The 15000-nt window shown below is 44.2% G+C and overlaps 1 protein-coding gene across 1 annotated transcript; it reads left to right on the top strand.

Annotated features, from left to right (window-relative positions):
* The first annotated feature begins 1600 nt into the window (after positions 1-1600).
* On the top strand, positions 1601-8684 carry LOC310772167 (tubulin beta-4B chain-like). Its single transcript, XM_083664610.1, has 7 exons — positions 1601-1720; positions 2094-2202; positions 4743-4853; positions 5049-5293; positions 5855-6177; positions 6828-7172; positions 7835-8684. The coding sequence occupies exons 1-7, from the start codon at positions 1664-1666 to the stop codon at positions 7980-7982; spliced, it is 1338 nt and encodes a 445-aa protein (XP_083520736.1). The 5' UTR covers positions 1601-1663; the 3' UTR covers positions 7983-8684.
* The last annotated feature ends 6316 nt before the right edge of the window (positions 8685-15000 follow it).

Below are 15000 nucleotides of genomic sequence, written 5' to 3'. Positions count from 1 at the left end.
CCCTCTGGTGTCCAGTCAGTGCAGGGTGCTTCTTGTGATGTCATCCTGTTCTTTTCACATGATGTGTCCCATCCATCTCTCCACCATCTTCTCATGATGATGATGGTGTCGATGCTCTCCTCCTGATTGGTCCGGGCAGGTAGTTGTTGATTGGAGATGGTGTTAGGCCAGAAGATACGCAGGAGTTTTCTCAGGCTCTTTGTGTGGAATGTTGACAGCTTGGAGAGGTCATTCTCTGTCATACTCCAGCATTCTGAGCTGTATATAGACGGTTTTAACTTGACAACAAAAACTTTCTAAATTGAACCCCCGCTCACTTCCTGTTGCAGTTTTTGCTATGGACATAAATAAAAATAAAAAAACATTCAAGTGCAGGACTGACCATTCCGTGAAAACCGTCTATAGCAGGGTAGAAAGCACACAGCTCTGCTACAGTTTTAGCTTGGTGTTACTGGGAGGAACTTCCACACACTGTTTATCATTCTGAAGGTGTTTCTGGCCTTGTTGAGACGGCTTTTGATGTCACTGCCTGTTCCTCCATCATATCTAACAGTGGTTCCAACTTCCAAGATATGTGAGCTCTTCTCTTGTGGGTTCATTCCATCTACAATACTTGTATCGGTAGTGGATTTTGTGTGTTTTTGACTTATAGAATAATCCAACAGGCTGCACTGATGTGGTGCCAGAGTTCATCTAGCCCCTTTCGGACTCTTCCGGGTATGACGTCATCGTCACGTGATCGTCTACCCCCTACAAGAGTCCCTTATCCGTACATAGACTTCCCTGCGACTCTTGCTTTCAAGCTGTCTAAATCAGCGATACTCACATATTTACAAGTGTCACAGAAACATTTTGAAAGCTTGAAAGCTTGATGCTGATCATAAATGCCTCTTTTTATCCGAATTATGTGCCGGTGATATAATTTTTTCCGGGTTAGAGCTCCCAGCCGTCGCAGCCCTCAACAGCGCCACTCTGGTCGAAAGCTCGGTAAAAAAAATCGCTGATTTAGACAGCTTGAGAGCGAGAGTCACAGGCAAGTCTATGTACGGTTAAGGAACTGTTAGACGGCAGATGATGAAATCATATTGTGGACAAACAGTTATGAAAGGAGCTCGAGTTCATCCTGTGTGTTTACACTCTCAGCGGGGGGTCCACCTGGTTTTGGATTGGCGGCTCGGGGTTGGCACTATGTAGCTCAGTGGTTGGCACGCTCATACCGTTTCAGGTTATTCGTTGCAGGTAACCCGCCCACAATTGATTTTGTCACCCTACTGGTTCCGGCCTAGAGCCCGCCCTAGACCGGATGGCAGCGTTTCTAGCTCGTCAACTTTCACGTTAACTTGACAATTTGACCCAAGTATCAGAACGGCAAACAACAAAACAAAAGATGGACGTACCGAAGTTATTTTAGAAACATTGCGGATTCACAATCTCACATCTTTTAAGCCAATACAGAAGCTTTGCATCAGACAATTAATCGAGGGAAGAGACATCAAGCTAACAGCAACACAGATGTTTTTTGGCGCACTGCTTTCCGGTGTTCATTCTGGTTCCGTGGTTTACGCCCCATAAAGCGGGGTGGAAGGTGCCAGAACTAGTTGCAGGAGATTTGTGAAGAGAGCACCGTTGTGTCGTCTTCACTCAGAAATCCACCAGAAGAAAAATGAGGGAAATCGTGCATCTGCAGGCGGGCCAGTGCGGCAACCAGATTGGAGCCAAGGTTGGGATGATTTTGTGATTGAAATTGTGTAACATTGTGTACGTTAATTTGTGATAAAGACGTTGAATTGGTTTGGGCGGGTAGGTAATGTTAGCTAGCGTGACAAAGCTAATGTTAGCTTGGTGCTCATAGCTCCCGTTGTGTTTGCGTTGCCAAGCTAACGTCAGCTACCCACCTGCTGTCCTTCCTTCATACATTATGCACGTTAAATTCATGATAAAGACGTTGAATTGGTTTGGGCGGGTAGGTAAGTTAGCTAGCGTGACAACGCTAATGTTAGCTTGGTGCTCATAGCTATCGTTGTGTTTGCGTTGCCAAGGTAGGCCAAGCTAATGTCAGCTAGCCACCTGTCCTCCCTCTCCTTCATGTGTAGTTCTGGGAGGTGATTAGCGATGAGCACGGCATCGACCCCACCGGGACATACCACGGTGACAGCGACCTGCAGCTGGAGAGAATCAACGTCTATTACAACGAGGCATCAGGTACGTTTAACGTTACTCTTTTTGGAGCCGAATTACTGTACTGCGGGGAATTTATGGTAATTACAAAAATTAGGTTTAGGACTTGTTGTTAATTACACACTATTCCAGTAGGAGGCGTGCTTAAACCACTAACGTTATGGATATTACTAGCCTTTGGCTGATATATTTTTGATGTGTAACAGACATACGCACGCAGACACGAAGTAGCATTTAAGGTTCTTGCACACAGAGTCCGAATTGTTTGCTGCGTTTTTTTAATCCGTCATCCGAAAAAAACACGTCACGCACAGATACCTTGCACACTGAGTCCGATGCGTTAATTATCCAATATTCGTTGCGAAGATTCGCAACGAAAAGAAAACTACCGCAATCCTATTGATCCACAACTGGCAGTGTGTCTGTGTGGCTCTCTCCCCCCCCCCCTTCCCTTCCCCCCCCCCCCCTTCCCCCCCTTCCCCATACACACACACACACACACACACACACACACACCCCGTTCCAAGCTGGTCTGCAATCACCCGGCACATTCTGTCTTTTAATTCCGAATCTCTGTATTCCTGCTTTGTCATAAAATGCTTTGTGCTGGGAGATGAACTGAATTAACTTCTAAAGGTTCTTGCACACAGAGTCCGAATTGTTCGCTGCGTTTTTTTAATCCGTCATCCGAAAAAAACACGTCACGCACAGATACCTTGCACACTGAGTCCGATGCGTTAATTATCCAATATTCGTTGCGAAGATTCGCAACGAAAAGAAAACTACCGCGATCCTATTGATCCACAACTGGCAGTGTGTCTGTGTGGCTCTCTGTCTCTCTCCTCCCCCCCCCCCCCCCCTTCCCCATACACACACACACACACACACACACACCGCGTCCCGCATTCCAAGCTGGTCTGCAATCACCCGGCACATTCTGTCTTTTAATTCCGAATCTCTGTATTCCTGCTTTGCCATAAAATGCTTTGTGCTGGGAGACGAACTGAATTAAATTCTCAGATGCCATTTTTCATTGTGAATAGCAACACTACGGCAGCTCTGGGTGGTCAAACACCTGTCAAAACGATTTCATGGATGCGGAAAAACGCAGAAAATCGAACCTCGTCCGAAAACTTAAATGACGGACGTAATTGTCGGACTCGGTGTGTCAATGATGATTGACACAAATGAGGTCGTATTTTTATTTTTTTCGTGCGTCAATTTCGGACGAAAAAACGGACTCTATGTGCAAGGACCTTCAGACGCCATTTTTCATTGTGAATAGCAACACTACGGCAGCTCTGAGTAGTCAAATACCTGTCAAAACGATTTCATGGATGCAGAAAAACGCAGAAAATCGAACCTCGTCCGAAAACTTAAATGACGGACGTAATTGTCGGACTCGGTGTGTCAATGATGATTGACACAAATGAGGTCGTATTTTTATTTTTTTCGTGCGTCAATTTCGGACGAAAAAACGGACTCTATGTGCAAGGACCTTAACGTTAGTGTTCTATAATCAGAAACCGAATGACAAGTATCACTGGGAAAGTAGCGGGAAAAAGTGGTGCAACCTGATAACCATGTAACATAATTAATAGCCCATGGCACACCAAACATCCACAAGAATGTTGGCAGTTGTTGGATAATGTTTGATTGGTGTGCTATGGGTTAAACACGTACAAAGGATGGGCAGTTGAATCTGACCAAACAATTCCTAGGCTTCCAAGGCAATTCCAAGGCTACCTAAATTATATACCGGTATATATATTTTTTTATTGTTGTTTTTTTTGGTCTATTCTATGCTTCATACAATGTCTCTGTTTATATTCTTCCCTATCTGAGTGAGCAACTGTAGCATGACCTAATTAATTTCCCCCCACGGATCAATAAAGTGATTCTGATTCCAAACAAGGACAGACAACCATGGCACACCTAACAAACATCTGTGTTGGTCCTTGTTTGTTGTAGAAAGTTTGATTGGTGTGCCACGGGCTAGATCCAAACCACAGATTTTCTGTCGTTCGTTAACCAAATTTACACAATTATTATGATTATTTTTAATAGCCCAATCCGCATGTCCGCTCTATCACATGTGGCTGCATTAAGTTACTGTCAACATACATTAACGTTATAATCGTATGTATTTATACTTTGCAATATCGACAGGTAAGAACCTGGGGAGCGCCGTTTAATACCTAGAGAGAGCGTCTCCTTTGTAATATGAGCTTGACGCCATACATGAACGTTACATGAAACCGTCACCACCATCTTGCCAAATGAAAGGCAGTTTAGACAGCTGATGTCACCACCGATCGAGCTCCATGCCTTGTGAATAAATAAATGTTATTACACTGAGCCAGGCTGTTGTAATTGTATCACCATATCCCAGACAGAAACCACAATGCCCCCCCCCCTCCTCTATTTCCCTTTATTTCTGTCTAAACTAAGCCTGTAAATCCACATCTTTAATGTCCTCTCTGAAATGGCGATATTTTTGTTTGTGTAAATTGTTTTGTATATCTGTCCTCCAATAATTCTTAACCCCGTGTTTGCATCACTAGGTGGCAAGTATGTTCCTCGTGCTGTGCTGGTGGACTTGGAGCCAGGCACCATGGACTCTGTGCGGTCTGGTCCCTTTGGCCAGATCTTTAGACCGGACAACTTTATCTTTGGTGAGATTTTTAATGTGGTGATTCGAGTTTAAACAAGCCTCTGTCTCAGCTGACCCACTCAATCTTCATTGTTGGCAAATGTATATTTTAATAATCCGCAAGAGACAACATTATAGGCATAATTCAAGTAATATAGGAGTTGGTAGGTTTTGACATGATGGCAGTGATATATTCCTGTGTGTATGTGCTCCACAGGTCAGAGTGGAGCAGGTAACAACTGGGCTAAGGGCCACTACACGGAGGGAGCGGAGCTGGTGGACTCGGTGCTGGATGTGGTGAGGAAGGAGGCGGAGAGCTGCGACTGCCTGCAGGGCTTCCAGCTCACTCACTCCCTGGGCGGAGGCACCGGCTCCGGCATGGGAACCCTGATGATCAGCAAGATCCGAGAGGAGTACCCCGACCGCATCATGAACACTTTCAGTGTGGTGCCTTCACCTAAGGTACAGGAAACACGTGATGCATGCGAATCTTACAAGCCTGTATGTCTGAGGCTACTATTTTTTCTGTCACTGTTAGTCCAGAATTGCCCTGGAATTAAAGAATATGGATTGAACAGAACAAACATATAGACATGACCGTCATTGCTGGACGGTTGCCTAGAATCTTGGACTGCACAATTAGTCGAATATTAATTGTGATCAAGATTTTGGCTCCCCCACAATCATGAGAGCAAGAAAATCGAGATGTTCCGTTTAGCAATGTTGCTCTCGTTTTGTCTTGTTGTAAATCCAGCGCACTATTTATGTATTTATTTATTCATTAATTTTCTAGTTCAATAAATGCTTGATATTCCCAAAGAGTAATTGTGAGCTCGATATTGATCAAAATAATTGTGATTATCATTGTGACCATAATCGTGCAGCGCTAATCTGTCATCCTTGCACAGGATGTCATCTGATGCTGCATTTTGAGCCATGTTCTGATCTTTGTTGTATGCCCTTCCTCTGTCTTCCCCCACACACACACACGTCATTCCCTCTGTCTCATCTTTCTCTCCCCAGGTGTCGGACACGGTGGTGGAGCCCTACAACGCCACTCTGTCCGTCCACCAGCTGGTGGAGAACACGGACGAGACCTTCTGCATTGATAATGAGGCGCTGTACGACATCTGCTTCCGCACGCTCAAGCTGACCACACCCACCTACGGGGACCTGAACCACCTGGTGTCGGCCACCATGAGCGGGGTGACCACCTGCCTGCGCTTCCCCGGCCAGCTCAACGCCGACCTGAGGAAGCTGGCAGTCAACATGGTGCCCTTCCCCCGGCTGCACTTCTTCATGCCAGGCTTCGCCCCCCTGACCAGCAGGGGGAGCCAACAGTACAGGTACACAGCCTCGCTTTGCAGAGACGGCATCGGGCCCTTCATTTGCATTTTAATAGCTTGAAGACCGTGTGTGCAAGAGGACTGGGCAATTTATCAATATTATATGGATATCGCAATATCAGACTATCGTCCTAGATTTTGGATATTGCAATATTGTGGTGTGATATGGCATACCATAAGTGTTGTCTTTACCTGCTTTTAAAGGCTGCATTACAGTGAAGTGATGTCATTTTCTGAACTTACCAGAGTGTTTTAGCTGTTCTAATATTTGCCTTTACCCACTTAGTAATTATATTCACATTACTACTGATTATATATCCAAAATCTTGTGTTACTATTTTGCAAAAGTAGTAATAGTCAGAGAAGGAAACCCGGTCTTTGCATTTTATTTTGATCAGTCTTGTTTTAATAAAAGTGCTTGTGACATCTCACATGTGGCTTTGACTTAGAGCTGAACATTTAGTAGAAAATACCGAATGTATATTGTATACATGTATATTGTGTACCATATATACATTGCTATATTGTGTACCGCCATTCCGCCTAAAAATACAGAGATATAATTTTTGGTCCATATCGCTCAGCCCTAGTACAGTGCAATAAAATAATTTGCGTTCCCGGGAGTGACTCCTGTCTCCATCCTCTTCCAGAGCACTGACGGTTCCCGAACTCACGCAGCAGATGTTCGACGCCAAGAACATGATGGCGGCCTGCGACCCGCGCCACGGCCGCTACCTCACCGTCGCCGTCATCTTCCGCGGCCGCATGTCCATGAAGGAGGTGGACGAGCAGATGCTGAACGTGCAGAACAAGAACAGCAGCTACTTCGTGGAGTGGATCCCCAACAACGTGAAGACGGCCGTGTGCGACATCCCGCCCCGCGGCCTCAAGATGGCCGCCACCTTCATCGGCAACAGCACGGCCATCCAGGAGCTGTTCAAGCGCATCTCCGAGCAGTTCACCGCCATGTTCCGCCGCAAGGCCTTCCTCCACTGGTGCGTAGCAACGGCTGTCGTTCACGCTAGTTAGAGCTCCCTGTACCCAGAACTCCTACTGGGAAATACCCTCTACTAGGTATACTAGACCAGTGGTTCTCAAGCTGTGGTATGGGTACTACTCTACTAGGTATACTAGACCAGTGGTTCTCAAGCTGTGGTATGGGTACTACTCTACTAGGTATACTAGACCAGTGGTTCTCAAGCTGTGGTATGGGTACTACTCTACTAGGTATACTAGACCAGTGGTTCTCAACCTGTGGTATGGGTACCACTGTACTAGACTATCATGGTTCCCACAGGTCCTCGAAATCCTTGCAAGTTCCAGCCTCTCTCTCTTTTTAATTGTCTGTGAGCTTCTGTAAAACTGTTCGTTCTCATAAGAATTCTGTGTTGTAACTTGAATTAACCTTGAGCCGTGTCTCAAACTATGCCATGTTGGGTCCTTGAATTTGAGGGAATTGGGCTTGGAAAGTCCTTGAAAAAGTCCCTGAATTTCCAGTGCATCGATGTCTTTGCTGCATTCGAAAGATACAGAGAGGCTAGTAGTATTTCAACCTGAGGAGCAGTGTTTTTTTTTTTTTTTTTCTCCCTCTCCCAAACTGTAGTTTTGTCAAATGAACATTGTGGTCATTGTTAAATCATCCTGGACTCTGTTGCAGGTACACCGGCGAGGGCATGGACGAGATGGAGTTCACCGAGGCGGAGAGCAACATGAACGACCTGGTGTCAGAGTACCAGCAATACCAAGACGCCACCGCAGAGGAGGAGGGAGAGTTTGAGGAAGAAGGGGAGGAGGACCTGGCCTAGAAACCAGTGGGCTGAGCAGCTGTTCAAAGGCTTTCTCTGTTTTCACTGTTTTTCACTGTTCGTATTTGTCTCTGCTGCTCCTGTTCTCTTTTGCGTGTGAATGTTTGTAACTCCTCTTTTTCACGGTTTATGTTAGTTCTGTGGCTCTGAGGCTGCAAGTTCGAAACAAGTTACATTAAAAGTCGATCTGCTATAAGCTGTTAATGTACCAGCAGCTAATTCTGGACACCCTTTGCCAAATTCCACATGCTATGATATTGACTTACATTTGTTGCATCCCAAGTGAAACTGTTCATTCGTTCTCTAGGCAGAGACGCATGTTTCAAACTATCACAACTAGCTAACTGCGATGGTACTGCACAATGTAGGCATTTTAACTGCTGCTGGCTCTGCCAGGCTTTGTCTAGCTTTAAACATGAAGGGTGCTCTGCTCTTTGTACTCATTTCTATCATTTAGGCACAAAACCCTAAAATGAATTGCACTACAAGACTGAAAGATGCAAAGAGTATGTCTGAAATTGGCCACTGGTACATGATCAGGAATGTGCATTTTATGCAATGTTAGAAAGAAAAGTTGGTCTAATGGACGGAAAATTTTGTAATGGTCTTGTACTGTGTGGAATAAACCTGGGAAAAAATGTTTAATACATGTCTTTTTTTACGCCTTTTTTGTCTTCAGACACTTGCAAATAAAACAGAATTAACCGGTACAGTCATTTCATCTTCAAATCTGTCCGTCTCAGATGGAAATGTCATGTGTGTCCAGTCAAGCTGAAAAGGATCTGACAAAACTAGCTGGTGGGAAGCCATCAATTTACATTTTAAAAGTAGGCTACATTATCACTTGTTTGGTTTGATCTTAGTGGCATGTTAATAATAAAGGTATTTCCTAGATGGAGGATCCAGCCTGTAAAAGTATTTATAATTTGATCAGCAATGGACTTTAGTTTATGCGCACAAGATTGGACATTTCCTTTAGCATCATTGCTGCCAAGATGAAGATCATAACCATGTGGTCATGGAAAATCTCTTTGAATAGGGTTGAGTTGAAGGCCTGAGAACATTGCAGTGGCTGATAATCTGAAGGCTTTATGAGTGTCGGGAAAGGTCCACAGATATGGAACAAAGCTTGTCAACATCCAAATCCACAGGCAGTCAGGTGAGTAGATGATCAGTATAGTGCTGGAGGCTGGTTGTGTAGGTTTGAAGAGGTTAAACTACAATGATGTCCAACATGCTATACATCTACTGACTGATCTGACTACACGATAGGAAGAGGAAGTGAAATGTGGCTTTTTTGTTTGTTTTTATTGGGGCTGCTCAACAGTTGCTCATAGTTAAACCACCTTTTTATAATGAAATAATATAATTAAACTATATTGCTAGTAAATTAATGCAACAGGCAAGTGGAATTATGGTTAGGCCTACTACTTTAAATATACTATACAATTAACAGGGAAAAACATGTATATTTATAGGAATTTTATAAGAGTCTTAGAGTCCACGGGAGGTTAAAAAAAAGCCACAATAAAATCATTGCTGAGTATCACAGACACTAAAGAATATAAGAGATAAGAAATGTCATAAAGTAAGATAAGAACACTAAACTCACAACGGAGGACCATAAACACATGAAGTAAATATTTGAGGGACATCAGGATTTGTCGGTATCTACAGGAATAAGATGTTACTACAGGATCAGATCTTTCGGGGACATTGTTGTTCTCCAGACAGACCAGACTTGTTCCACATCTGGAAACATTACATCACACTGCACTGCTGAAGCCCCGGATCAGAGACCCAGCAGACGCAGGCCAGAGACTCACAGACACACAGTTGGGCAATAATAAGTAGTCAAACAATCACATCATTCACATTGGGCTGATAAATAAATATAAATGCAATGTTTACATAATAGCCGTATGTTTTGTTTCACCAAGGCCATATTATTAACCTAACTAAACACGAGCTAACTAAATATATTCTTTAACTAGTGATGCTCAACTTATTCACAGAATGCTGAATATATTGAAAAATGTCCCAATATTTTTCTAGACAAAATCACAATAGTAGCCTACTTCTAACAGCTACTCCTATGTGTCAGTCAGTAGTAGTAGGCTACTAAAGTTATAAATGACTTGCAGCAGCCTAGCCCTACTGTAGCTTATAGTTCCTTTTTCTACTACCGGGTTTGACCACTGACACGGGGCATATTTCCGCAGGCCCAACCCGCTGTGTGTGTAGCTCTGGCTGAGGCTGCCTGTGGCGTTCACAGTCGTGCAGTGCTGCTGCAGACAGAGGAGATCTGCTGCCTGCACACGAGTCCTGCTAACAGCAGCACACTGACCGCTGGATGGAAGAGTATTAAGCCGTGCAAAGTAACTCCACGCTCTCTCAGGTAGGCTCGGCAAACATTTCGCTTTAGTTTCGAGTCGGGTTTTTTTTTGCCGGGGAAATAGCTTTGGTGGAGCGGAAACCGTGAGATCGGAGTTCGGTCGGTGTAACATTTTACAACCACAGAAGAAGTTGTCATCTAGTTCTTGGAGGGAGTTGTGTTGTTGGGAGTGATTTTCAGCAGGGATACCGGATGATTTAAGGTGAATGATTTCCCTTTACGTTACCACCTGCAACGACATTTAACTTAGTCGGCTGCAAAATCCTATTCGGGTTTGGCAACGGGCCAAAAGCTTCCCATAGATAGACTATGTTCTTCTTCCATCCACAAGTGATGGTCAGGTCATCATGGGTCTGACTCTGCTTGTAGGCGCCTCTAACAGCTGTGCTGATATGGGACACCTCATTAGTCTGCAGAAGAAGAAAATGCATGTGTGTTTTTGAGAGAGCGAGAGAGGAGCATGGGCTGATTCTCACACACACACACACACACACACACACACACACACACACACACACACACACACACACACACACACACACACACACACACACACTTAAACTTGTATGTCAAGGATAATAGTCCTGACTGCAGACAGCCATTAAATATAAAGTCTGAATGTTGAGTAAGACAAGGTGTGTGTGTGTGTGCGTGCACGCGTGTACTGTAAGTGTAAGTGCATGTACTGATTACAGCCAAAAGGCATTCTGTCAAACTGGTTACACACACACACACACACACACACACACACACACACACACACACACACACACACACACACACACAGGCTCTGGGGTTGAGCGGTGTTGTAAACATTTAGCTTATGGAGAGCTGCTAGTTTTGAATAGAGGAATTCAGAGTAAACAGCCGTCAGTGTGACACTAATCTGATCGGCAGCAGAGCAACACACACACACACACACACACACACACACACACACACACACACACACACACACACACACACACACACACACACACACACAGCACCACCACCAGCTACATTAGCTAGTCTGCTAAAGTTAATACTTTAACATGAATACTTCCTTCCTTCCTGTCCTTATACTGGCATGTAGGGCAGCAACAGAGGATCTCCACTCCTCTGTTTTGGGTGAACTTCTGGTTGGTGCCTCAGGTCTGCTTCAGGGTTTTCAGTTCTCTTCTCCACTGTTTCCACGTCAGCTTTCTTTGGCTCTTCCTCTCTTCCGCCTGCCTTCCCTCTGGTGTCCAGTCAGTGCAGGGTGCTTCTTGTGATGTCATCCTGTTCTTTTCACATGATGTGTCCCATCCATCTCTCCACCATCTTCTCATGATGATGGTGTCGATGCTCTCCTCCTGATTGGTCCGGGCAGGTAGTTGTTGATTGGAGATGGTGTTAGGCCAGAAGATACGCAGGAGTTTTCTCAGGCTCTTTGTGTGGAATGTTGACAGCTTGGAGAGGTCATTCTCTGTCATACTCCAGCATTCTGAGCCGTATAGCAGGGTAGAAAGCACACAGCTCTGCTACAGTTTTAGCTTGGTGTTACTGGGAGAACTTCCACACACTGTTTATCATTCTGAAGGTGTTTCTGGCCTTGTTGAGACGGCTTTTGATGTCACTGCCTGTTCCTCCATCATATCTAACAGTGGTTCCAACTTCCAAGATATGTGAGCTCTTCTCTTGTGGGTTCATTCCATCTACAGTACTTTGTATCGGTAGTGGATTTTGTGTGTTTTTGACTTATAGAATAATCCAACAGGCTGCACTGATGTGGTGCCAGAGTTCATCTAGCCCCTTTCGGACTCTTCCGGGTATGACGTCATCGTCACGTGATCGTCTACCCCTACAAGAGTCCCTTATCCGTACATAGACTTCCCTGCGACTCTTGCTTTCAAGCTGTCTAAATCAGCGATACGCACGTATTTACAAGTGTCACAGAAACATTTTGAAAGCTTGAAAGCTTGATGCTGATCATAAATGCCTCTTTTTATCCGAATTCTGTGCCGGTGATATAATTTTTTCCGGGTTAGAGCTCCCAGCCCTCGCAGCGCTCAACAGCGCCACTCTGGTCGAAAGCTCGGTAAAAAATCGCTGATTTAGACAGCTTGAGAGCGAGAGTCACAGGCAAGTCTATGTACGGTTAAGGAACTGTTAGACGGCAGATGATGAAATCATATTGTGGACAAACAGTTATGAAAGGAGCTCGAGTTCATCCTGTGTGTTTACACTCTCAGCGGGGGGTCCACCTGGTTTTGGATGGTGGAGAGTCAACAGTTTTCCCTAAGCAGCATACACATACCAGCATCTCTGTATCATGGCATGCTGCCTTCTGCTGGGGCCAGAGGATTTCTGCAAAACACACAGAATCATGCAATTTGGTCATAAAAATGGAGTCAACTGTAAAACATGATGGAATATTGCAGAATTGTCCATATTTTGGCTGTAATCGATAAAAGTAGTCCTAAATGATAAAAAATCTCAAGTAGACGGCCACCTAATTATTGTAGCAACCTAAATTATTTCATAATTGTAAAATAGATGTAGAGAAATTATTCCGTTTCCGATTGTGGTGTTTTGAGTGGGGGGGTCGGTCTTGCATGGGAACCTTACGTCTTTACTTTGAGAAACATGTTGAAGAGGCTATATATATATATAGGCTATATATATACTGTATATATATATATATATATATATATATATATGTTGTATGTGTTGTATGTATGTGTGTGTATTTATTGATGATCTTTTGGTGAACTATGATCACTATGTGAGTTGCCTATATCTTTCTGCACCACCAGCACAAATCCCTGTATATTTATCATACTTAGACACGGATACAGAGACTCTGATTCTGATTCATCCATAAAAATGGACTAAAATAGTTTTCTGAACTGAACCAAAGCCATAGATACGTTGAGACACTAACTGAACTTTGATGAGGAACCTAATATAACAATACCATCAGTGAGAGGACCTGATGAAGCTGCCATGTGAAACGTCCCTGTATTAAAAGGCACTATTTCTTTGATATAATAATAAAAAAAAAAAACTCTACAGACTTCTAAATGTGCAGCAGGTTATTTTGGACGACACATGGGTTCCTGTGCTGCTGCTGGTGTCTGAAAAGTAACATTAGCACTAGCAGCACTGCTCTGCACAGGGCGTTCACTAATTCTCGCATAGCCTCATCATACATTTAAACGTCTAAATATACACCGAGGCTATTTTAAGGGTCTGATCAAAGCCTCAAATGTGTTCAATGTGTGGTCGATGGAGAGCCATGTGCTGCAGTGCAGAGAAGCCAGGGGCCCGACTCGACTCGTGCTCATGTGCTGTCTCTCATTATCTTCTCATTCTGTCAGTGTGTCTCGTCTTCTCTCTGGAGGTTTATCTTCTCATTCTGTCAGTGTGTCTTGTCTTCTCTCTGGAGGTTTATCTTCTCATTCTGTCAGTGTGTCTTGTCTTCTCTCTGGAGGTTTATCTTCTCATTCTGTCAGTGTGTCTCGTCTTCTCTCTGGAGGTTTATCTTCTCATTCTGTCAGTGTGTCTTGTCTTCTCTCTGGAGGTTTATCTTCTCATTCTGTCAGTGTGTCTCGTCTTCTCATTCTGTCAGTGTGTCTCGTCTTCTCATTCTGTCAGTGTGTCTCGTCTTCTCTCTGGAGGTGCTTTGTCACAGAACTAGTTCTCGTTCAGTCGAGTTGTGGCTTCTTGGCATTCCTTCTTGACGCAGTGGGACTACAACAAACCTTCTTGACGCAGTGGGACTACAACAAACCTTCTTGACGCAGTGGGACTACAACAAACCTTCTTGACGCAGTGGGACTACAACAAACCTTCTTGACGCAGTGGGACTAAACAAACCTACTTGACGCAGTGGGACTACAACATACCCAGCACTGGTTAGTGTAGCGGGGGGGGGGGCTGGCTGGGTGAGTCTCTACGGTGTCAATCACTCTCAATAGAGAGGCAAAGTGACCGCCTACTTCCTGCTTCAGCACTGTACCAGGGATTTTCTTCCGCAATTTATTTTCCCATAGACATTTCGTAAAATGCTTCTAAAAAGAGTTTTACTTGGTCAAACCAAACGGTTCAGATATATTTAGAATCGGGGAGAGACCATAGAACATTTCACTCGGACCAAAACTTAAAAAAACAACACAGAAAAAATATTTTCTTTAAACCCGCATCTTTTTTTATCTGAACCATTTGGTTTGAACAAGTAAAACTATTTTTTATAAGCATATTATGTAATGTCTATGGGGAAATAAATGCAGATGAAAATCTCTGGTACAGTGCTGAAGCAGGAAGTGACGTTCCACTTTGTACTGTACTCTCTCTCTCTCTCTCTGCCCTCATCTCTGTTTCCTGTTTCCTGTCTGATGCACGTGATGTGACCCAGGCAGCTCTCTCCACATGTACCACACAACTCATGACTGTGTGTCCCTCATGTGTTGTTAGTGGGCCTCGGACGAATCTAAACAAAAGGCCTTCATATGGACAACAGATCCCCAGCATTACATCTTTTCTAGTGGTAGAAATGCTGCACTGCACTCAAAACAGTGCCCGATAACAGCTAAAGAGCAGACGAGAGTGTGGTGGTGGTATTTATATTTCCACGGTTAGAGAGAGAGAGAGAGAGAGAGA

This window comes from Poromitra crassiceps (assembly GCF_964638095.1).
Source record: "Poromitra crassiceps genome assembly, contig: HAP1_SCAFFOLD_2159, whole genome shotgun sequence".
NCBI classification, from domain to species: Eukaryota; Metazoa; Chordata; class Actinopteri; order Beryciformes; family Melamphaidae; genus Poromitra; species Poromitra crassiceps.
Note: the sequence above shows the minus strand (reverse complement) of the source record. Positions and strands in the feature narration are given on the sequence as shown.

Excerpts from the sequence above, each read along its gene's own strand:
- LOC310772167 (XM_083664610.1), top strand. The coding sequence starts at position 1,664 with ATGAGGGAAATCGTGCATCTGCAGGCGGGCCAGTGCGGCAACCAGATT. Across the intron at positions 5,294-5,854 it reads GTGTGGTGCCTTCACCTAAG|GTGTCGGACACGGTGGTGGA; the intron begins GTACAGGAAACA and ends TTCTCTCCCCAG. Across the intron at positions 7,173-7,834 it reads CGCAAGGCCTTCCTCCACTG|GTACACCGGCGAGGGCATGG; the intron begins GTGCGTAGCAAC and ends ACTCTGTTGCAG.